The sequence below is a fragment of the Liolophura sinensis genome, chromosome 7 (genome assembly GCF_032854445.1).
Source record: "Liolophura sinensis isolate JHLJ2023 chromosome 7, CUHK_Ljap_v2, whole genome shotgun sequence".
Classification (NCBI taxonomy): Eukaryota; Metazoa; Mollusca; class Polyplacophora; order Chitonida; family Chitonidae; genus Liolophura; species Liolophura sinensis.
The window spans coordinates 8209481-8234992 of NC_088301.1; the positions used below are offsets into that span (position 1 = coordinate 8209481).

Consider the following 25512-nt stretch of genomic DNA (forward strand, 5'->3'; position numbering starts at 1 on the left):
CAGCCAACACATACTTAAAACTCAGAACTGATAGCAGAGAACTGATACAATTCATGAAATTACTTTATTCGCCCCTCCAATGTGCCTCTTTCATATTAATTCCTGCATATAGTCGTATTCACGTAAAAACAGGTGTAATTCTGTCAAAATGGGTGCGCAGTTGGTCACATTCACAGTTGTTAAACGGCATCGTCGAATTTTACATAGGTATTATTTATGCGAAATTCCACCAATTCAAGGGAAATTCAAACATAGTTGAAATAGTTGAAATATAGAAAGGGTTAATGAAACGGGGAACTGTTTCAGTGAATTCGATACTGCTGAGGACAAAATTCTCTCTACAAAGTCTTTGTGTAAAAACAGAGAAGGCTATAGAGAGTAGAAAAATCTCGGGTGAATACCTCCTGATCCCTTTCCATTGTTTTAATGTTATTGTATGTTAAATGTGTTAACAACGCGGCATTTTAAGTTATTCTAGACCTGTGAGAGCTAATAAATTACAACTGACATCACTGCATTGTTTTTACCTAACACTGCTTAAGCCATGGTGCTGGGAGGTGTGTACTTTGCAGGTACTTATGCATTTACATGAACATTTAAAAAACACTAACTGCGGTAAATTAACAAGAGGCTGTATTTAATCAGTTACGTGTTACCATCTCAATGTCGTCGCTGCTCTGTTTTTTTCTTCTTTCAGTGCTGTACGTGTAAATATTTACATGGTATGTTCTTTCGGGGAGGTGGAAGGGGGGGGGGGGGGAGCAGTTCTTCTGTGAAACGTTTTGAGTTTTTAAATATCCACACCCACAATAGCTCATGGTTGTTTTCATAATGCCATTACAATACCTATTCCAAAATTGTAAAGCTCTCATCAATACGGTTGACAAAAGTTTAGTGGTATATAACTTTTTAACCCCGGAATATAGATGGCTTTGTATGGGTCTAGGAGTCCAAAACACACATTCGTATACCATCCGTCAAACAAACAGTTCCCCGTTAAAATTCCCAAGCCGAAATCACGGCTTGGGAGTTCGAAGACGACAGTGTGATAGTTGGCAAATGGTCACAGGTAACCAGTGAAATCCGGCCTATTGTCAATTTACCTCAGTTAGGGTTTTATTCTAGCTGTACTAGCTGTAAATGTAAAATCGGCTTTATGGGTGTGTATGAATGTAAAAAGAAGAAAAATACACACCCTTTTCCGCAATGATTTACTCAGAATTGAAAAGAAAAGCAATGCAAAGATGGTTCTCTAACTGTTCATGTAAATGCATAAATAGTTGCAAATTACACGCCCCCCAGCACCGTGGCATAAGCAGAGATAGGTGAAAAAATGCAGTGATATTAGCTGAAATTTATTAGACGTCACTGATCTAGAAGTACACAGAGTGCTGTCTTGTCATCAACATGATCACCAGCGAACTGCACAAAATGTATTCTTCCCTGAAGCCAATGGTGCTCTTAACGATTTCACACAAGATACTTGCCTTTAAATAGTGCAGCACTTTACATATCCTATAAAAATTATAAATATAATAATATCACTTTACAATTTCCAGGATTATGAAAATTTTACATTTAGGTGCAGATATTGCACTAACATATTTTGCGACTGAATGTAAATTAAGGTCGATGAGAATACTGAAGAAGTTGAATGTTTAGGGAAAATTTACATTGAAGAAGTATTCTGTCACGGCACTGTACAGCTTCTGTTTGGAGTGAAGTACATACATGAAATGTATATAAAAGAGCCAGTAATGTAAACTACAGAAGTTTATCAAGTTATTCTTTTCCACACATTTGACATATGTCGTGTTGCATGGTGGGAGCTAAGTACCTGGTGTCCAAAAAACTGCATTAAAAATTTCATAATAGCGAAAGCACCATCGGTTACATAATGCCGTCAGCTCTAAAATAATGGGAAGCATGGGAATGTAGAAAATTCCATGTCACAAAAATTTCATTGAACCCATCGTATAAATAAGAATTAAATTAACTTCAGTTTTGTTTTACATAAATTTGCTTTGTCGATCGTAAAAGATCCTACTATTTAACCATTTACTGAAACATTCAGAATAAAATCGTAACAAAATGGCAATTTCCATTTCTTACGTGTGGTCATTTGTCAACTGTCACACTGTCATCGCTACTTTGGTTCTACGCTCTATGTAGTGTTTTATGCTGAAGCTTGATTATGATCACCATTAACTCTGCTCACACATCACCGTTTACTGATTTTGGGTTTCCTATTTCTTTTCACAAAACGTTCCAGTAAATCCATGAATAGTCATATCAATGAGCAGTCCTTCAGTAATGAAACAATGAGAAAATGAAATGATTCCAATGTCTACTGCGGCTGTGTTTATGTATTTAATTGTTCCTTAGAACTCCATACGCAAGATTTTATCAGTTATACGATGGATGTATGTTTTATTGGTGACGGAAACGCAGTTTCCGGAGTAAGTAGCTTACCTTTAGCAAAATATTCATTATTAATTTTCTACGGGTGAATTAAGAAAGTATATAAAGTACGAAATTAGGACTTACTCGTGGAAAGAGAAGAAGTTTTCAATGATGTTGAAATGATGCTAGTAAATACGTTGTCGATAATAATACATGTATCTCTGATGCGTTTTGATTGCAACTGTTCAGATATCCAACACGATGGGTGTATTTACATCCCTACGCTCGGGTTGAGCGGAATTAGACACAATCATGAAGCAAAGCGCCAGAGCGCAGGGGTTTAGTGGAATAACCTTGACGCACTATAGTTTTTGTTATAATAACTTATGACGTTGGCTGAACCCGTCACACAACACACAGGACCCTTCTAATCTAGTATGTTTAGAGAGTCTGTGGTTACCTTTAAAACTAAATTAAGGCTCTACAAGCAGTCAGAACTAAGACACTATGCGATCGTCTCCGTTTGTTCACACCAATAAAGAAAGAAACTGTCGTCTTACAAGAAAAATATGCATAGAAATACCTAATAAATGCACCACAAAAGATCGGTAGGATAAAAATACGTAAATATTCCTCAGTCATGGTTTACATTAGCTTTTGATGATAAATCATGTTAAAAATCTACTTGTATGATTATATATTGATTCTGAGGCGGATGCCGTAAAGAAAAATTTTATTTAATTTGAATTTTGAAGTTGTATGTAAACGCTTTATTTTGTACCTCAAACTGGTCAGAATTGGAAATACGTAGTTAAAGTGTTATGGCAACAAAAATCAGCGAGATTTTAACTTCTTTTCCTTTTAACTATAATACCCTGCAGGACTTTGTGACGTAAGTGATACAGTTGTTCAGGTAACTGAAGGCGGAGACCTAGTGATTTATTTATATCTGTGATTGGTGTTTTGTGCCGTACTCATAAATTTACAGGTCTGTCAACGGAGGGCAATATGTGCCGAACCTATACCGTGTGATACTTCAGGCTGTTCAAGAAAACATTCTCCTTGGGAATGAATAAACACATCGCTTCGCTTGACTGACCATGCGTGACCGCATTGATGTGTACATGACTGTTATGGCCATTATCATCACAAAACAGAAGGCATGCATTAGTTGTCCGTGTAAAAATTGCCCACAGGGGACACAAGAATTTAAGTGATGTATGTTCTTTGCACGACAGCAAATTATTAGGCAAACAGTACAATCTATTCCATAGCCAAATCACAAAGTTGCATGTCTCATGCTTGGGTTTTATTTGGTCACTATAGAAAATCCATGAAGACAATTTATCAAGAAATGTAATATGATATGGTTCGTCAGTCATGTTAATATTAGGCGCCGACCTGGAATATTTAATGTCTGCCAGATGTTAATGCTAGCTGTCAATCAACGAAAATTTTCTTCCTTAATAAGCTTATAGTTACATTTGTTTTCTGACGACGAGCAATCCTGTATATCGCACACCATAAATCACTGACGCCACGACCTGGTTGCAGTGTCGCCGACGGCGATCGGTGGAGTCAGGCATATATACAGGCGGATATGCACACAAGATATAATCTGACGTCTGAGCACAAATGACACGTCCCCCTATAGGCAATTTCTAGAACATAGATAAACCGACGTTCATGAATGAAAAACAACTGGCTACATGTATAGGCATACATCCGAACTGGCTTTGTCTTACCACTAAAATCAGATCAACTTTATGTCAGGTCCACTCTATTCACTTATAATGATTTTGAAGTATAAGAGTAAATACAAAGAATGACATCTATAGACCTACGTCTGGTGTGAAAAACTGGAGATACCAACCATGTAATCTCCATTGCGCGTAAAAGAATGGAGAGACGCAAGTACCCAGATATTGAAAGTGAGCCTCTGTCTGTGATTTTGATGTATGCAGTTGCACGCAGTTTCGATATTAAATCACTCCACGTTATGACATTTTGATCCAAGCAACGACATTCGAGAAAACAAGATTACCAAACATGGGTTTGTTCAGTTGAGAGAATGTTGATTTTGAACTAGACCTAATGGATGTACGGGACAACAAAGGAATATGAGAGCACCGGTCAGCACATTTGTGCAGTAGCTGTGATGGTATGTGCAGAGTATAATCGGCTTTATAGGTGTGTATGAACTTTGTCACAATGTTTTATCTGACATTTAGTTCATATTATTTAGCGTCCGTGGCCTATAGTAACTAGCCTGCTAGAGCAGCACAAAGACCCAAGTCTCTAATCAATGTGGCCGCTGTGATTTCAAGTCCAACTCATGCTGGCTTCCTTTCCGGTCTCTCAGCAACCTGCGGATGGTCGTAGGTTTCCACTTGGCTCTTCCTAGTTTCCAGCAACGTAAATATTCATGAATACGGCTTAACTCTCCATTCAAATAGTGAATGCATCATTTATCAATTTGATTGGTGATTATCGCCGTACTTAATAATCTCCAAATTATAACTGACGGCTATCAGGTAAAACATGGGTCGGGGAAACAGGTGTGCTCAGCGTATTACATCGCCCTTCGTAGGTAGCGGAAAAAATCCTGACTTAAAACTACAGCCTCGCTAGGGAGCGATATTTTCCTTCTTCCATGATGTCATATTTCATTGTTACAAAGGCTATACCCTAGATTTTTCGCAAAAATTCATCAGTGCAAATCAAATCGATTTTTTTATTTTTTTAGAGCAACTCAAATAATTATGTTTTACAAAATACAATCCTCGTCTGTGCATGTGTAACCGCTGAAAATCAGTATTAAGTCCCTGAGAGTTAAAAAGCTTCTATAACTTTATAACGTTTCCAAACTTAAGAATAACCTTAACACTACAAATAAGGAAGGTATGAGTCTAATATTTACTGAAATATATAATTATAAAAATGTGAACTGTTCTTGCTAAACACGGAAAATTTGATTTGATTAGCAAATATAAATTTTGCCAGATATCCCCGGTATGACTTCTTTAAATAAGTGCACGACAAATCAAAGCCTTTGACAGAAACTACTTAAATTATTATTTTCTTAAAGAGATATATAACCGAGAAATTCTTGTGACTTTAGCTGGCAGTTTCACTTGATTGTTTTCCTATAGGGTGGGAGGAACGTAAGTCACAACTTATTAGCGCAAAAAATAGTGTCAAAGTTATTCCACCAAAACCTTTACTCCAAATCTCTTAAGTTTCACAAAGGGGTGTTATTTTCTTACAAGTAAACATAGACATGGGGTCCAGAACCTATTGCATTCTGTGTCACAATTATGCGTAACCCGGTTCTAGGGGCTGTATATTCATCATAATGAATTAGGTTCTTCTTGGAACATGGTTGGATATATGAACCCTCGCATACATATTTTACATATTTTGATTGTCGACAACTTTATATATACAACCATGGTACATGGTTTGGATACTGATATCAGTCAATCGCCGTGAACATTTCTTTCCTCTTTCCATCATTGCATGATTCTGTCCAGTTTTGTACTATGTCGGTATGCATTTTCTTAGTTCTTTTGTGCTTTGTGTTGAACGCCGTTTTCGGAATTGGTCTTGCAATTGTTGACACAGAACGTCCATTTTGGATGACGGCTGGTATGAGAATGTCTAATTTGAAAAATAGAATATCTGTCTAATGCCTTCATTTATGCATTTATGACATGCTTTCATGGCATGGCGAGTTTCTGTCATAACCGAATATCTTATTTATAAGCTCCATTTGAGCAAGTTTAAAATAGGAGTATATAAGTTGATTTCATTAAAATAATGACTTTAGTTCGTTCAAATGTTTATAATGTTATCATCCATATTATATAACTCAGATGTTTTCTGACCTCTGACCTGAGAGTTTGCTGGAACGTCAATTTTTTATGCTTTGAACATGTCATTTTTTTCTCAGCGTAAAACCCACAAACTTTTGTTTATGCCTCATGTTTATATTTGAAAAATATATATTATATGAAAATATTATTATTTTTATTATTACTTTTTCAGTTATTTTACAAGTTGAATAAGAATCGGCACAATTATGGCTAATTTGTCTTTCATTTCAAACTACAATTTCATTGGAGATGAATGAGTTATCTAAATAATATATGTAGGTATATTGAGGATATACCAATTATATCAGTTAAACATATTATATTAAACTGAACAAGTGGTGTAATTTCCATTTACCAATTACAGCTGCAGAAGGCGTACTATGCATGTATATAGTTCCCCAGACACCGAGTCCTCACACCATAATGTTGGCCGCCGTCGCATAAATGGAATATTCTTGACTGAGGTGTAAAAAAAAGATAAAGAAACAAAAAGGTTTGTCATGTAGTTTTTATCTCTGGAGATAAGGAATTATTCACAGCAATAGACGGTATCTGTATTCATCCAGAATACCGGCTGGTCCACCTGGTGTATACGTAAGCCATTCCGGTCGCATTTGAATGTTCCACATGAAAGCATTACCTTCCTTGATTAACGATCATTAAAGTGGGATTTGTAAGGTAAAACATAATTTTCCTGCTCAAGCGCGATGGCACATGCACGGTGTGGTTTCTATCCCAACAATGGCCTTGTGTCACAGTCTAACGTTCTTCGAAGACCACTAATGCCGTTATGTTAAGCTTACCCTACTTCTTCAAAAATTTTGGACACCTAGTCTGCTTATTTTAGTAAATATATATGTAATGCCACAGGAATATTCAGTTTCCTTTTTCTCATGTGGTTAAATCATCTAATGAACAAAACACTGATATCTTCAATTTTCCAAAAGGCTGGTAAAAAAATGCAATATTCTACTTTCAACGCTACTAATATCTGTCTCAAATTTTAGAAGAATTAGGGTACTTGACTTCCACCAAAAAGGTGTGCAAATATGCTCGTCATTAACTTGCCAGTAAAGGATGGTGGTTCGCCCTCAGCACTCCGGTTGTCTTCTTTCATAACATCGTATCACTGGAGAAAGTCTTGAATATGACATTAAACAACAGTAAATAAGTAAATATATATATATAAATAATTGATCTGATCCGGGTAGTGGGTATCGTACACCCCTGACTAAGTATGATGTGGTTAACAGCTTATAAATTGAATACTAACAGTTCAAGTGAATCAGTAGACACAGGTTGTATAGTGAATCTACATCAATAGTCTACGTCCAGAATACTACGGTGTGGAAAAATATTTCTGTTTGGGCGTAAGGGATATGATCATTATTTTCCTTCTATATAGTTCTGGATAAGAAATACTATATTCACATAATTAAGTTAAAATCTCTCAAGAATTAGCCTAAAGGGGGATGTAAATTATTTGGGCTATTTTCTATATACTCACATGTATGAAGGTTAATTTGAGTGTTCATTTTGCCTAAGTGAAGTTTGAATATATCATGTCTGGCAATAATAAAGAAGCCAAGGCATCGCCACAACGTTACACAAATACAACACATATACTGTTATGGGGCTTATGAGTGGTGGATTGGTAAGAAAACAACCGCTCATCCCCATGTTACCTATACCTGACACATATCCTGACTTTAAGCCACAGCCTTACCATGCAGTGGGAGCTGAACTACTGTGTATTGTCTCATTGGCCAAGATTTGAACGAACACATGAAGGGATAGAGCTGCATTGCCTTTAAAAGAAAAAGACAACCTTGAGTATTTAGGAAGAGGGATGGAAACAGGCCTAAACGATCACAACCATTTTGTTCTCCTTGGTCACTCTATAAATCAAATTTTACTTCAGAATTCCTACGACGCAATGGGATACGCCACGTTATAGAAAGCAAAAACACGACGACACGTCAGCTCTTCCCCAGACCTATGTTTAAAAGAAAAATGGGATCGGGTAACGTTATCGTAAACAGATGCGCTATCGGGTTATAGAAATAACTCGCACCTGATTGGGTAAATGTGATAACTTAACGGTGCTTTCACTTTCCTCAATGTGTGCTCGTTCTCTTAATTTGAACTGTGATATCTCGGTTATATAACGTCACAAAATGAAAATGGTATGCTGTTTAGGCTTTATGTGAGATATTTTATCGATGTATGCATACTTTTGCTCTAGTGTTGTTTGTGTGTCTTTTTAATATAAAAGTAAGCCGTCAAACGAAATTGACTCTCACAAATTTGCAAGTTTTTTTTTTGTAAATCCGTGAAGTTACACTAAACACAGTAGAGATACAAATACTTGGTGGCCGCTATGTTCTGCTCGTTTGCGTCGGAGCTCTCCTGTGTTTGGAGGCAATATTGTGTAGTATTAATTCAGTGCTTTCTGTATTCAACTTCGGACACGCACGCCGCAAATATTATGTGTGATATAGCACAGGGGTTTTCACCTGCTAATTCTCATGAATTATGGAGCGCCACCTATAAGATAATTGAACCTAAACATTTAGCCTATCAAATTTTATATTTGGTTTATGATTGGCTAGCCTTATTGGCTGACGGTAGGTATACAAATGTCTGTTTCAACGCATAGATACAGATCTAATGATAAGCTCCTAATGCGGCTATCCTGCAGAGGGATGTAGTGCTGCAGCTTTGGCTCCCATTCCTATCTTGAAAGCCTCATAGTTTTATAACAGAAAGGAAATGCAGAGACTTTAGGGACAATAGACAATGAGCTCCCATTTCCAGTATAATTGATGTGAGTTATTATTAGTCATGTATATTGTTATGTGTGAATAATATAAAAATACAGCGTCATCCGTTATTTTTTATCCAATCACCTTTTCATGTAAAAAAAAGTCTTTGTCTAATTGTTTGCTTAATTGGTGTTTAAAGCTATTCTGCCTGCGTGGCCAAGGGGTATAGAGCGCCAGCACGATGCAATGACCCAGGAGCCTACCACCAATGTGCTCTCTGTGAGTTCAAGTTCAACTCATGCTGACTTCGGTCTCCGGTCGAAGGTGGGAAGGTCTGTCAGCAATCAGCAGGTTGTCGTGGCTTTCCCCTGGGCCCTTCCCGGTTTCCTCTCACCATAATGCTAGCCGCCATTGTTTTAAGTGAAGTATTCTTGGACACCCGGAAAAACACCGATGAAATAAATAAATAAGTATTCTCAGGGTTTTTGTTTTCATTGATACATAGGTGGTAAGGCCTTGGCGAGGAGGAAGCCAGAGTAACTATTATAAATCATTAACCCCCTAGGGGAACCTAAGTAAGTAAGTTTATTATGGCTCAGGCCAAAACCATGACATAAAAACAATTGAACAGTTCATAAAATTTGGGTGACGATTTAATTACGGTAACAAATTATGGTACCTTACTTTTGAAGTACAATGCTTTTTGCACCTTGGCATGTAATGATGTTAATTGCAATTTATTGGACGTCACTATTCCATAAATAATCGAAATGCTCTGCTGTCATGCCATTTAACATACAGCAAAATTAAAACAACGCACAGGGACGAGTCCATCTGCAGAATCGTGGTTCATGCAGCATGTACAGGATAAGAGAGTTTGAGTCGCTTGATTGCATTCGGCCACTTAAAAACACGTGCTCCGTCTATGGCAACACATTACTTTCGCATGAAACTATACACAAATTTACATATCTCTTTGCTGTTAGTATTATGTAAATTTGCCCAAAGTGTAGTTATGCATAAATTAATATTAACGCTTACAGGGTCTCTACTCAGCTGTCCAAGGTGCATATAGCTTGGTGTTAAAAGCCGTAGGTTCAAGATCCGTTTTAAGGGTTTACATTCAGTAGTGAAGTGTTTTCACTTTTGTACAGTAATATTGGTATAACAGTTTGATCACAGACCTGCAGAAGACATTCTAATGGTAAATGTTTATTTAATAACTTTTTTCAAACGCTTTATTTGCTTGTCTTATATCATTCGATGTCATTTTTATAAACCTCCCAGTTTTACTAAAATCTCCTTAAATATTTACATTCTGTGACAGTATTTTCCGTACTTTGTAAAAAAAACAATCTCTACGGCGCTTGCGGTCAATAATGAATACTTTGGTGTTCGATATACAGTAAATACTTGGAGTTTTCAAATCACACATGTAGTATTTACGTATGAACTTCTAGCATAGTACTTAATCACGCACAAAATTCGGACAACTATGAGGGGCCAAATTAACACTGATAATTATCAATATTAATATATCATTTATCGATATCGATAATTTTCGATTAAATGTTAATTTAGCCCCTCATAGACCACAAGATGATGTCGCTTCATACATCAACAAATTTCATGTATGTGGTTGAGTCCAGTTAAACTCCTAAGTTATCCATGGTGCGAACATAGTGAAGTTCTTAAGGTCGTTTGTGTACAGGGAAAGGTATATTGCAGATAGACGTTCTTTTTTTAAGCAGATACCGAGGTCTTCGTGGCCGAAGTGGTTAGCGTGCCAGTGCGGCGCAATGACACAAGAGCTTCTCAACACTGCGGTCGCTCTGAGTTCAAGTGCTGCTCATGCTGGCGCCCTCTCCGACCGAACGTGGAAAGGTCTGTCAGTAACCTGCAAATGGTCGTCCAATCATAATGCTAACTGCCGTAGCATACGTGAAATATTCTTGAGTACTGCGTAAAACACCTATCAAATAAATAACACAGATACTGTCAAACCATGCATGACTTATTACCTTTACCATTTTGAGGAGCTTGTATAGTGGTTTGAGTTTCCACTCCAAAAGTGTCAAAGGCTGGAGTAACAAGAACTTTAGCATTCTCTTCTGTAGCGTCGTTCTAACCATGTAAAGTTCATTGAGAAGCGTTCGTGTAGTTCGCGATTGTCTATATTTTCATTATATGAATTTGATCTTTCAACATTCCATCTCCACACTTCTTTTGTTGATTTTCAGCATCATACGTATATCCTACGTCATTGAATTTAGTTATTTATTTTATTTTTAATTAGTTTATCTTAATTTCACTGTTGAGCCTAAAAGATACCGAGCAGTGCACAAAATTCCTGAAATTCAAAATCATTTATAAACTTTATCCCATCCCCACTAGCAACAGGATAATAAATATTGCTAACGTTTTGATAGGTTGGTTTTTAAATCTACCTTTATAAATGCGGTACACTATTTCCACATACTTCCATAAGTCGAAGTCCATGTTAAGTTTTCGGGTGTCCTCACCGTGACTCTTTAAAAATGATATCATTAGTCTAAACATTTGGGAAGTGTATATGTTAGACGACGTCTCATTATCGTCACAAGTTATTGCTACAACAACTAGTATCAATGTTATTCGATCAAATGCTTTCACCCATGATTCTATGTTTCCAAAGTTTTACCATGAGTATAACTCTCTTGTAAGTAAATATGGAAAGAGTGCACTTGAACTCACAACGAACATATTGGTGAAAGGCTCCTGGGCCATTGCGGCATTGCGCCGCGCTGGCGTGCAAGATCGCCACGATGGATATATGAACAATCGCCGTCAAAGCGCAGCTGAGATATATATTTTGATTATTGACAACTTATAAACTAGTATGATACACTGTTTTTGATAATGGTTTCATTCATGTGTCCAGAACATTCCCTGTGTTTTTCAAGCATCGTTGAAAACTGTTGACAGCTCCTCTTCGTAGGAATCCGTATGAAATTTAATTACATACGTTATTACTTTTAATTCTTAATTTGGTGGTTTATGTTGAACATTGTTTTGAGAATTGGCTTTGCGGTGATTGACCTGTAACGTCCTTTGTGGTATTCTGATGTTTGTTTAGAGGCAGTCAGCAAAATGGCAGTAATATCAGAACGGATAAAAGGGCACTTCTAATGTGTTTTGTGCGATTTTATGTTGACTAAAATTGTATCTGAATCATTTACGATAGGGAACCACAAAAAGAAATTAATCCTGACTAAGCGCCTGCCTTCAGTGTTCATGCATGATGTCTAATGGCTGAAAGGTATATTAGTTGTGAAAGGCTGGCTTGACTGCTCTTCTTTTGCCAAAAGTACTTCATCCAAATATATATACATTACAGAGCTGAATTTCAGTTTTCGGGAATTAATGCTTTTATTTCACAGATGGTATTTGAAAAGAATAACCAAGTAACATTGTGCTCACGTGATCAAGGCCATTGATCTGACCAGTAAGATTATATGCCTAATACATGCACTTCGTTGGTGAGCATGTGCCTACTGTTGAACAGGCATATGCTCACATATTAACGCTATCCATGCTCCGAAACAATTTGGCGAAGCTGGCTGATATACACAGCTGTCACATGTTTGTCTTGTAGCCTGGAGATATGTATTGTTTCTGTGGAACTAATATGTCTGAACACCAATCACACAGCGCAGATAAATGCAAACATCGTCGAGCATACATTACCTTACCTGTGACAGGTAATAACACAAGCTCTACATATGGGCACGCTGGAAGTTCATATTCTTGCAAGGAAAATGAAGTTAGAACACTTCTTCTAATGTTAAAGCCCGTGGGCTTAGTTTAGAGGGCAAGTACACATTGCGTCGGGTGACATCAGAATGTGGGATCGCGAAACACGCGGAGGGCGCAGTTTTAACAATACTGCGACCTCCGCGACGGTCGAGAAGGAGAGGTGAAAATGACTGCTATCAGCCACCACAGTGAACATCGATTATGGCGCAAGGATAGACATTAATAACGAAGCTACTGACGACTATCGTGAATATGTGAGCGCCGAATATATTTGCGAGTTTTACTGTTTACATTCAGTAGACCCCGGGTTCACGGAAAAGGCAAATTTCGGATTTATGTAATAAATTTCATCGACCCTGAGTGAAATGTGATCAGATCACCGACAATATGGGACTGATCAACATATGAATATTTATCTGCCCGACCTTGCCTTTAGGTTGCTTAGGGCACAGAGTTAAGGCTTTTCAACCAAACAGGTCAGTTATATTTGGGAGTCGCGATCAAAGTTTGGACAGTTTTGGTCTTGAAAATTACATAATTTCACCCAAGCTATAGGGAACATGCTTGTCGTCCCTTTGTCTGCCATTGTCTTTCTTTAGTGTTGCTGTTTTAGTTACGTCACATCAAATTCCTATGTTAATTTAGGGCTTTTTCGGATAGCTTTGAATGTAAACGTTGAAAGTAGTCCCTGTTTTCAGAGGATGCGTATACGAACCATCCTATACGGAAAAACATAGGATGCCTCTGTATCAGTTGGAAAACGGCCATAGGTATGTGTTAAATCATGTTATCTAATTCCAACCGCCACACCTTATTTACATGAACAGAAGCTTCGGGAATCATATGCACAACTCCTAAACAGACTTCAACATTGTAATTAGTGCCTTTTGTTAATCTGCTATACGCAATCTACAAAAATTCACTGCTATCAATAGTTCATATATAGGTATACCTGGGTATAGATCGTTCTTTACGGCGGTAATTGTACAGCCAGATTTAACAGTTGATCCACAAACATGGTGTGTTGAAATAATTACATACCCGGCATAACAATTTCATCATGTTGAGAAGATTTTGTCTTTGCAAATACCAAAATGTCGAATTTGGTTACGGAATCAAGGAACTAAAGGTCGATACGCACATTTACATTCATAGTGCTGATGCTGTCTTCGGCTAGAGAGGTTTATGATACGTTTGCTTACTTAACGACTGCTCTCCGGTGTTAGAAGCAGACACTTGGGCTATTGTCGATTGTGTCACCAGCTTGGGGCACTGTGGCTGGGGACTGACATTTGACACATGCACATCCTGCCTTAAAGCCACTTCTGCAGGTAAATTGTGTTGTGACGGCTTACACGTTTATGGTAAAGGAAACCGGAGTGCCATAATCACCGACCTTTAAAAGTTATACCCGACAAAACTTCCTGACTAAAGCTGCAGTTTTATTTGTGCTGGTTTTAAATTATATATATCGGAATTTGTGCTATTAATCAGACAACAGAAACACAATTTTCCGAAGGATGTGTTTCATTTGTTTTTGATATAGCTGTTTGTTTTTTGTACTATAAACATCTCACTGTTATAGTTTAACATCAATTTTCTTTAACATATCCCCCGCTAAATCTCTTGCCCGAACGCAAAGCACAAATGAAAACAATTCCAGTGTGAAGTTTTGCAAGAACACACGATTTATTTCACAGGCAGCAAAGACTATAAAATGTTAACAACGTCATTCGTTTTTACAAGTTATAATATCTACATATAATGCACATTTTCAATTGGTGTTGGAGATATTTTATTCCACTTCATTTCGTTGATTTCTTCATAGAAATGCACTCTGATAAATGTGATAAAACAATGAAAAGATGTTACAAAATCACAGCAAGTACAAAACAACATATGACCAAAATGTTCTGTTTGTGAGGGAGGTTGAGATGGGAATCCCTTATCAAATAGCTAGGAAATATACCTGGCTTTTCTTTTTAGAAATTTCAGTTAAGTGCCTTGATCGAAATTCTCTCTCATCACCTACAGTTGGATGAAGAAATAAAACGCCAATTCGTCAAATATTACAGTTATATATATTATGTGTATTAATACGTTATTCCATTAAAGAAATTCGTTCCTTAATGACAGACGGATTGTTGTTACATAGTCATCGACAAGGTTTCTGTTGGTCAAGCCACATTTAATCGCAATATCAATTTTTTCACAATGCACAATCAAATTCAATTTATATCAAAGCTAACACCGAGTTTAATTAGCACAAACATCCATTGTATAACTTTACAATCATGCAGCGAAAAACTAAGCCCCACAATAACTTGTGGAATACAGCTAAGAGTTTCAGTTTAACCGGTGAGGACGTACTTCCAGTTTTACTCCCATGCTGTGCAATTTCAATGAGGCGCCGTGAGTAAAAAGTTCACTGCCGTCTTAATGGTTTAATCATAAATATGTAAATAACACAAGAAAAACGAGAAGCAAAAAGATAACACTCGATGCACTGTACCATTCACTATACGGCAACATCGACATATTCTGCTGTGTTCGTAAGTTAATCTCGTACCAAAATCTTCGGGCCGTAAATTGTGTCATCTTTCCTTGTCCAAAACTCAGGTAAAATTGTCACAACAGTTCGTATTTTTCTGTATGTCTTCTATTGAAATCCAATCGATTTATAGCATTATTTACCCAAACAATATCAAGTACGACAAAAATTACGACAAGGTAATACATTTACTTTACTTGGAATGTAGCCCAGGCAAGAAACCATACTGACAAGAAACCATAAGGCATAGCGCCATCTGGACACTGTCCAAGGAAAGATAATTCAATGATATTACCTGAATGCTAAAAAGATTTTCCCTTAGACAACATCCAGGTGGCGCTGTGACTATCTTGTTCCTTGAGCCATAAATCAGAACGATTAGTCGCAGTGGAATTCGTGTAACCATAATGGTTGTTTGAAACTGGTCGCGGATATGTTTCCATCCTTTTATCATTGGGCTCCGTCAGGTCCACTAGTGCCTTGCTTCTTGAGATTTCCGCCTCCAGGTGTAGCTGGGACTTCGTCACTGATTGCGTACGTTACAGAAGAGCTGACCTCGGACACCGTGGTGTTTCTACGCAATTTCGCGCCACCATTCCTCACGGAAGGACAGCAGCAAAACAGTCGCCTCATTGCCCAAATCATGAATTCACGGTATGTCCTGAAAGCGGATCAAACAAAAACAAATCGGTTGACTGACGAACTGATTGATTGGTGTTTACCACCGTGGTCAAGAATATTTCACTTGTATAATGTAGGTCATTTTTATGGGTGGACGAAAGCGAAGGGTCACAAAATAGGGGCGAGAAAATAACGTGTATTTAAAGAGCTACCGATATGACGCAGACTACGTTTGTAATTTTAATTAAGATGGCAAACTGAACACACTTACTTAAAAGTACATAAATGTAAGTTTTTTTTCCATTTTTTCAATCTGACAATATTGCGACGTCACATGTTTTAGTGACCAAGGACAACACGGTGAAAGTCGTTCGTGACTTATTTTAAGAAGCCCATTTAAGAACAAAAACAATATATATGCATTCTGTTAATTTTAAATTTGATTCAGTAATGCACTTTCGGTTGTCTAAAAATCCGTGTCAGTGGCACTTTAAGTGATAACATCTAAAAATCCGTGTCAGTGGCACTTTAAGTGATAGCATCTAAAAATCCGTGTCAGTGGCACTTTAAGTGATAACATCTAAAATCCGTGTCAGTGGCACTTTAAGTGATATCATCTAAAAATCCGTGTCAGTGGCACTTTAAGTGATAGCATCTAAAAATCCGTGTCAGTGGCACTTTAAGTGATAGCATCTAAAAATCCGTGTCAGTGGCATTTTAAGTGATATCATCTAAAAATCCGTGTCAGTGGCACTTTAAGTGATAGCATCTAAAAATCCGTGTCAGTGGCGCTTTAAGTGATATCATCTAAAAATCCGTGTCAGTGGCACTTTAAGTGATATCATCTAAACATCCGTGTCAGTGGCACTTTAAGTGACAGCAAACACTGAGAACTATACCAGGATCAAATCCAAAGCTGTATGTTGTATAGTGGGTAGCCATATAACACAAATAACTTAACTCTTAGCGTATAATTATTTATTATTGTCTTTTGATTCTGGTTTAACGCCACACTTAAAGGGATACAGAATCAACGCTGATTGGCTGACAGTGGGTTAGCTTCTTGGGTTAAATCTTAGGACCTTTACATTTATACAGGCAAGTGCGCTGCAAATGTAAAACTGCTATTAAATCCAACGTTAGCGTCATAAATTAAGGATGATATTAAGCGTGTTTATTACGACTTTAATGACCGAAGATCAGAATTGTCTAGTTTTTATTTTAACACAATTGGTTATATATACGACATGATAAAACTGTAAATCTATAAAAACATTAAAATAACGCCATGAAAACAGATCAAAAATCTATAAAAGCCTTCGTAGATAAATCTCCAAATGACAGAACACAAGAAGGAACAAAGGCTTTTAATTTTTTTTTTGTCATTGAAAAAAGAGACTATAACTTCGCCCGACTTTGAGATAACAACTTTCCATTGACGACTAGGACAGGGGAAACTCATTCCACCGCTGAAAATACTTCCCTCAGTGAATTTTTTGTTAGTAAATAAATTCTCGCTTCTCAATCGGCAAAAAAGTCAACCAGTATTGTAACATCGCTGTCGCGTTTAAAGTCGAAGAAACATAATAGATACATAAAGTTCAGATGAAAGAGTGCGAAAGGTTAGTTGAGTTGTAAATGTGATCTCCAATATTTTTCGATTCTTATTTGGAGAGAAAAAGACACTTGGAAATAACTTTTGTATTGCCGGTTTTTTCTTGGTATTTCTTGGTATATATCGTAATAATATTATATTTGAATGAGAAACAAATGTTTAATAAATATATGTGTACAAGAATTTTATCTTTTCATCCAACAAATGTGTTCGACCTGGATTTTGATCATATTCATATTTTTAATACATTCATAAATATTATCATAATTCAGATTAAATGCCTATGTTTGGATATAAACAACAAATTTGCATTCACATAAATTTATTAAACATGGATGCATGACATCCTTATGTAAACATTATTATGCAAAGACGATATATACCAAGCGGTAGTCTCAGTTACCCACTATACAAAAATATTTTCAAAAACCCTTTTCCCCTGAAAGGGAGACAATGTTATAGACACTATTTACGAATAAGTTTCCACACTCTTTTATCTGATTTTGGCATCATTTTTATGTCCTCTTCGCCTTTAACCTTACCTGGACAGAGTAAAGTAGATAACCGGGTTCAGGAAACTGTTTCCAAAGGCAACAGAGGAGAGTATGAACCAGGGGAGGCGATGATAAGCCGGCATGGCGGAGATGGTGTTATTGGCTAGCAGATACTCGTATATGGTTAGCGGTCCCCAGCATAACACGAAAACGATCAGCATCACCACTAGCATTTTCACAACCTAAAAAATATGTGCACAGGCTCGTAAGTGAACTGAATGGGGTGTGCTGTCTGATGAAATCGATCGGGTTTGCATTACAAAGTCTAGCATTGCGTACACATAACCATGACTTTGCCATGTTATGTACCACAGGCTGTCTTGGATGATATGTGCACGTAACTATAACTTGTTCATAATGCACTCGAACTTACATACACAGATTAGTTTACACGGCGACTCCATCCTATGGAATGATTTGCGCCACTTGTTTCAGGGATTTAGGATGTGCCAATTAACAATGGCCAATCCATAGACAACTATTGCCAGAACAATGTGGCCTAAAATAAGTGGATCCTACATAAATAATTCCCCAAAGCATAAAAACTAAATTTGCGTTTTTCGGTGAACAAAACATGGTCCTCAAAGTTGAGTTAATAATTCCAAAGAATTGTTCATAATGTGTAGTTCTGGATGCTATGGTAATTACGTATACCTTGAGAGCAATGCGGATACGTAACCATACCTTGACCATGTTGCATTCCGTAATATACCTTTACATATTATTATGTTCATAGCACTGATTGCCGTGGTTACTTGCTTAAACATGCTACAACCAAGAAACGTGTCTGCAGACATCAAGGATAATCCGAATCAGGACAAATAGGAAATCAGCCAAAATAAACCAAAGTCAGTTAAATCTGAAAATTATGTTCAATATATACACAAAGCTTAAATTAATTAAAAATTAGTTACAGAACTTAAATAAAAACCTCTGGTTTTCAAAGTGGCGATTTTGTACACATGCGATTAACATTCTTTTGTATCAAAAGAGTGACTGATTGTGAACCGTGTGACCCTGTGGCTAATGAAAAACAACAAAATGATTGGAATCCACGTGTCTGAATGCTAACACACATGCATTTCTATCATCATTGATTTTGATGTGAAACAATGGCTTTACAAGTATGGTTCTAGAGTGAGCAGTGCTGAAGCAGTGGTTGAAATTACTCATTAAAAACGTCATCTCTTAAAGTGTTTTACGTTAATATCGGGTGTATCTGCCGTGAGCCTGGATGCAAGCCTGAACCCTTCTCCTCATACCACCTGTCAGCCTCTTGATACTCTGAAGGGGAAATCGCAGCCATTCCTCGTGCCAGGCAGCTTCCAAGTGGGTCACGTACAGGAGGATCCCTTGCATGCACACGAGTATTACGTTCATTAACAATCCAAGAGATAAATAAATAAGTAAATCAATAAATAAACCGTCAAATAAATAAATAGTCAAATAATTAAATATTAAACGAGTTCTGTTATTGAAATACGAAACACTGTACCTGCATTCGAGAACGGGTAGAATTGTCCTTCACGCCTTCACCTTTTTTCGATCTGAAAAAAATGGTCGAAAACATATGTATGAAGCGTCGATATTTTCACATGGCTAATGTTTCTAACATAATTAGATTTGTCGAGAGCCGACAAAACACGATGTTCCACCCTGAAAAATGCAATAATTGTTTAATTATACCGCATAACCCATCACACTCAAGACTTTATCTACGTTTCCATACGTGAATGGGTCAGGGTAGGGAAGTACGGACTGTCAACACAGCAACTCTCAAAGCAGACGGCAGATGTGACGTAATACAGCACAAATGGGAGACTACCTATAAGACGAGACCAAAAATGAATGTGATGTAGAACAATTAGCGTGTTACCTTGCATTTGTTTCTTTAATGACGTCACAGCGTGCAACATCACGAAATACTGAACCCCACGTGACGTGATATTATCCAATGAATGAAAGATAAATTTATACGACGGCGGCCAGAATAATTGTGGGAGGAATTTATTGAAAGTGTTATTACAGATGCTTACATAGTAGCAACTTATACGCACTCTGTAGAAGTGATGTCAAAAGCTTTATTTGCTCTCGCATCAAACATTCTAAAAAAAGCAAATCAAAGAACAATTTTGTGGGTAGACTTCACCTCAACGTTTAAGATCACTTCTTGTATTGTTGTTTAACACTATTATTTAAAGTATTCTCCGCACTCTTACCCATTTCCTGCCTGGAGAGCACCTGAAGATTTGGAGCTGCGCAGTAAGACTTTCATGACCTTCAAGTAAGCCGGTAGCATTGCTCCCAAGGGCAGAACGAAAGTCACAAGGAGCATGGACATGGCGAATGCTGACCCAGCGTTGCCAGACCAGGACAGCTCACAGTTGTTACGCTCGTTATCCAGCCCAGGGATATTTTTTGCAGAGAAAGTCTGCAATGATTGAAATAAACAATTCTGATGATGTTACGTTACAGTACATTGGATGTCAGATGCTAATTTAAAAAGCGTTAGATGAAAATGAAGAATAACTTCGAATTCGCTCAGGACTTTGCAGTTAAGTTTTACATCAGAGATATTTTTAAAACTACTCTTCACAACTGCGAAAATTACACAAATGCAGAGATGTGGCTGAAATATTGTGGATGTGGCGCTAAGCCATAATCATTCTATAGTAAGTTTTATATGAGACAATTTTTTTTTAAATTTATCAAAATCATTGTCCAACCATCTGAAACCGTAGTGCTTCCACACATTATACAAAGTGACCCTTTGCGCCCGGCCACTATAGACTATGATTTGGACATCATGTTTGTAGATAAGCTCCCGCACTGCCGGGTAGGAACAGCTGGTGTTTACTTTGCCTAGAAATCAGCTGCACTCATTTTACCTATGCATAGGCTTCAACACTGTTTTGAGCAAAAATTACTTGTCCCACTCCATGTAAATTACAATTGTGCACAAGCTGGGTTAAGCGTTTTCCTACATAACTGTTACCCTCTGTGCAATATATTTATTAGTTTATTTGACTGGTGTATTACGCCGTGCTTATTCAAACCACTGCCCTGAGAAGATTAGAGATGGCGGACTCAGGAGGGCTCTCTACCTGAACCTTGGACTGATTGATTTATTCATTTGATTAGTGTTTTACGACGTTTTGAAGAATGTGTCACTTTGCACGACGGCGGCCAGAATTTTGGTGGGAGGAAACCGGGCAGAGCCCGCCCGAAACCCACGACCATCCGCAGGTTGCTGAAGGTCTTCCCACGTACAATCGGAGAGGGTGCAGCATGAGCTGGATTTGAACTCACAGCGACCGCATTTATGCTGTTCAATATATAATAGTATGGTGCCGTTAAACAACAATAAATATTAAATAATAAACAAATAAATATTATCTTTTATTTAGACATAGATTATTGTCACTTTAAAATACATTTTAAATGGTAATTTAATAGTTTACCACAAAATAACCTATTAAACCCTACAAACTTTTTATATCTTGCTTGGTATTATTAGTATGATACTAAATGTATACTTTACACTATTGAACTGTTACAAATAACCATTACCACCATCAACAAAAGCCATGATGTTTTTATTTTACTGCACACATTCTGATTCATCACTTCTTGAGTACACTTCATTCAAACTGACTTTCTGAGTACACTTCATTCAAACTGACTTTCTGAGTACACTTCATTCAAACTGACTTTCTGAGTACACTTCATTCAAACTGACTTTCTGAGTACAATTCATTCAAACTGACTTTCTGAGTACACTTCATTCAAACTGTACGGTAGTTTGGCGTTATGAACATATCATGCTGAATTCTCAAGTTATTGGAACAGGAATATATCAAAGTTCCAAATAACATTCCGACCCCTTCAAGTTATTCTGTCTTATCTATCTGCCTTTTTATCAAGTGACAATACTTCAAAGGGTACAAGACAGAACGATGAAATGATTTGATTTGATTTGATCTGATTGGTGTTTCACGCTGTACCCAAGAATATTTTACTTATACGACGGCGACCAGTATAATGGTGGGAGGAAGACCCACGACCATTCGCAGGTTGCTGGTAAACCTTCCTAAGTACACGATGAAAGGAACATGTCACAAATAAACCTGATAAGTAAACCATCTTGGACATCTTATACATAAATATTATGTTTAGTGTCTCATTTCTGCTTTGCCTTCAACCCGAGCATCACGTTAATATAAATATTCCAATCTAAGTACACCAAAAACCAAACCGACGGTGAGTTCATCTTTGTTGCACCCAAAAGTCAATGTGGGCAAAAGGAAAAAAGTAATTCAAATGTTGGTGACAGACACATTGAAAAATACATCAGAGGCCAATTCCACAAAGACAATTCTGACTTAAATAAAACAAAAAAACAAACAAAGAAAAAACAAAACAAAACAAAACCTTCTTACAATGCTTGGTTTTTAGTTTTAGAAGCTGAAGTTATATACATTCCTCTTTAGATAACATTGATGAGGTTGTCAAAATTTTACATTACAATGTTTGAAATAAGCTCTAAAATCAAGTTTCAAATTTTGACATAAGTCGAAACTAGCTTTTTGGTTCGGCCCCAGACACGGTAAAACCATAGCGTCCTAATTTGTGGGTGAGATAAATGTAGTAAACGCGGTTACCAAAAAAAAAATGGATATAGAAAAACGTTGGCTTTTACCGTTACTCACCGAGCGTAAGGTTACCGGGGAGCAAATGGCTAGACTGAGGATCCAGGTGACAACAACTGCAATACGAGCCCTGGCCACGGTGCAGTAAGACTTGGCATGCAGGGGGATGCACACAGCGATGTACCTAGAACAAGCGGTAACACATCACTAGCGTTACCCAACTTTTTTTTTTTTTTACCTTTTGTATTGGTTGAGGACACCGCTACCAGTTTGCCCATTCCTGCATCGATTAGTAATTCATATATGCATATAATCCTATTTTTGCTTTAAGTTAAATTTTATTTCAATGTAAATGGGGTTAAGCACAAATGAAATATTTCAGTATATATATATATATATATATATATATATATATATATATATATATATATATATATATATATATATATATATATTTGAATGAAAATAACTAAATCCTGGTAACCTCGGCCTGTTACCTATAACGTCCCTATACCACTACTTCTGGGAAAAGACCTCTGAAAATCGAAGTAGGCATCACTAAATAGACCACGTAAAACTATACATCAGTATACTTTCTTCTATTTCTTTTTGATTTTTATGAAAAGAATTTAAGGCGTTCAAACATTTTAATTCTAAGGTGGGCTTTATGGACCATACTATAAGAGATGAGGAACTCTAACGTCAAAGAACGTTTTTTCAACTCTACTCAAGACAATGAATGTTGCAATAGCTTTTTTTACTTATGGGTAAAAGATTACTGAAATAATGTTCCCCAAAATTCCTTCCTTCTGGTGAACATCAGGAAAAAAAGGTGATTTGACGTCAGAGTTCCTACATAATGTCAGTATGGCTCATAAAGCCCACCACAGTATTCATATATTTGAATGCCTTTCAACACTCGTAAAAAAATCAGCAAAAATAAATCAAAGTATTTTTATGCATACTTTTTAGTTGTCTGTATGATGAGCCTTACTTCATACTTTAGCTTTTTTACAACCGTGTGTTTATTTGCTTGGGTCTTACGCCGTGCCTAACAATTTTTCAGTCATATGACGACGAGGAGCCATTATACGTTCATATAGGTGAGGCCGAGTACTGTAACAGTATCAGGATGTACAATGTAACATAAAAGCAACATATACATTGTCAATAACACGTGCTGATCTTTTTCACCTATTCACATCAGGCAACATCATGGAAAGATAAATACAAAATCAAGTTTTTGTGTTTTTTTCGCTGATACAGGTATATGCTCTCCTGGTAAACACACAAATAAGATTTTATCTTAGAACAAATTGCACAATTAAATCATTATTCTCTAAAGATTAAGTTTGTGAGGTAAGATCAGTTTTAGTATTACTAGTGTTTGTAGCTCCTAAGAAAAACAGCAGTTGTGTAAGGTGTGGGTAAGATGAGTCATTCAACATGGGGTAAGATGCGACATGGATCAACTTACCCCATGGGCACATATTGTGAACATATTTCGATGCTGATAGCTCAGTTATATGTGAAACATGTTCATATGGCTTCATTTTCGTCTTCTGCTGTCACTCATCTTGTCAGTCACCCTATTTAGTTTAGTACAGTATTTAGTTATTTCTTGAGTGTAAAGTGAATATATCTGATTTCCGATCAACCCTGGTTAGCATAACCTTAAGACAAGCGAGGGGAAAAGGCACTCATTAATGTATATTCAGAAGCATCTGGGCGAGTGGACATTATTTTCTTTGTCAACAGGAAGGACGAAACCTGTTCCATGAATGATAACATTGTTCAAAAACTCCCTGAGCCCCCCCCACACTTAGGCAATCTGCCCGAAGATCAACTATGCTCAAAATCCTCTGTGACTTAACACAGGCACGTTTAAATACAAGTGCGTTATCCAGACTTTGTAAAACTTGTGCTGAGAAAAATATTTCCTTTTTAATTATTGCTGTCATTTTGACAACATTGCAACCTGCATTACAATGCCACTCTAGACAGAGCCTGAAGGAACCAAACAGTAAAATATTTGCAGATTACTAAATATAACAACACTGAAATAAAAGAGTTTATTTTATAATAGATTAAGAGTACTCACCTTTTCATGTGACGGCTCAGCTCACCCCACCCTATGGATTCACGGGGCAAGATGGTTCAGAAAGCCAACACATTTATTTGGCATCTAGCACAAAACTATGTCAAATTTAAGACATAGTGTCCTTTATGCATTCATTTATAAATGCCACCTAAGTCCAAATAGTTTGTATTTGATAAAATGAAATATTGTATATTTCTGATTATAGGTTTAAAAAATTGACTCATCCTACCTGGTCTCCCCTACTGTATTTTCATTGCTGCCTAAGTGCTGACACGAGATATTAAATCCCCCCAGTCGCATTCTAAAACAACCGTTAGTAACTGAGAATTATCGGATTAACGTACCTATCCAGTGCAATAATCGCCATAGTAGTCGTAGAGATGACGATAGAGAAATAACGGATATAATACCACCCCCGACACAACACAGGTCCCAAAATGAACGTCTGCTCGAAATATCTGTGAAACAACTGGAACAAAAACGGACAAGGTAACTGCATCATCTATGTATCGCTTAGTTTATAAAACTTGTAAGCTGTTCTCAAATTGAACTCCTGGGGTTAAGCAAAATGTGTTTTCAAATT

The 25512-nt window shown here is 37.0% G+C and overlaps 1 protein-coding gene across 1 annotated transcript; it reads right to left on the reverse strand.

Annotated features, from left to right (window-relative positions):
• Positions 1 to 15839: 15839 nt before the first annotated feature.
• On the reverse strand, positions 15840 to 24310 carry LOC135470612 (QRFP-like peptide receptor). The gene is made up of 6 exons (XM_064749648.1): positions 24306 to 24310; positions 22889 to 23012; positions 20399 to 20610; positions 19675 to 19726; positions 18168 to 18361; positions 15840 to 16050 (listed from the first exon to the last, which is right to left on the reverse strand). The coding sequence occupies exons 1-6, from the start codon at positions 24308 to 24310 to the stop codon at positions 15840 to 15842; spliced, it is 798 nt and encodes a 265-aa protein (XP_064605718.1).
• Between the last annotated feature and the right edge of the window lie 1202 nt (positions 24311 to 25512).

Coding starts and splice junctions, on each gene's coding strand:
- LOC135470612 (XM_064749648.1), bottom strand. Junction 18,362..19,674: donor CTACCCGTTCTCGAATGCAG/GTACAGTGTTTC, acceptor CATATTTTTTAG/GTTGTGAAAATGCTAGTGGT. Junction 16,051..18,167: donor ATCTACTTTACTCTGTCCAG/GTAAGGTTAAAG, acceptor ATCCGCTTTCAG/GACATACCGTGAATTCATGA.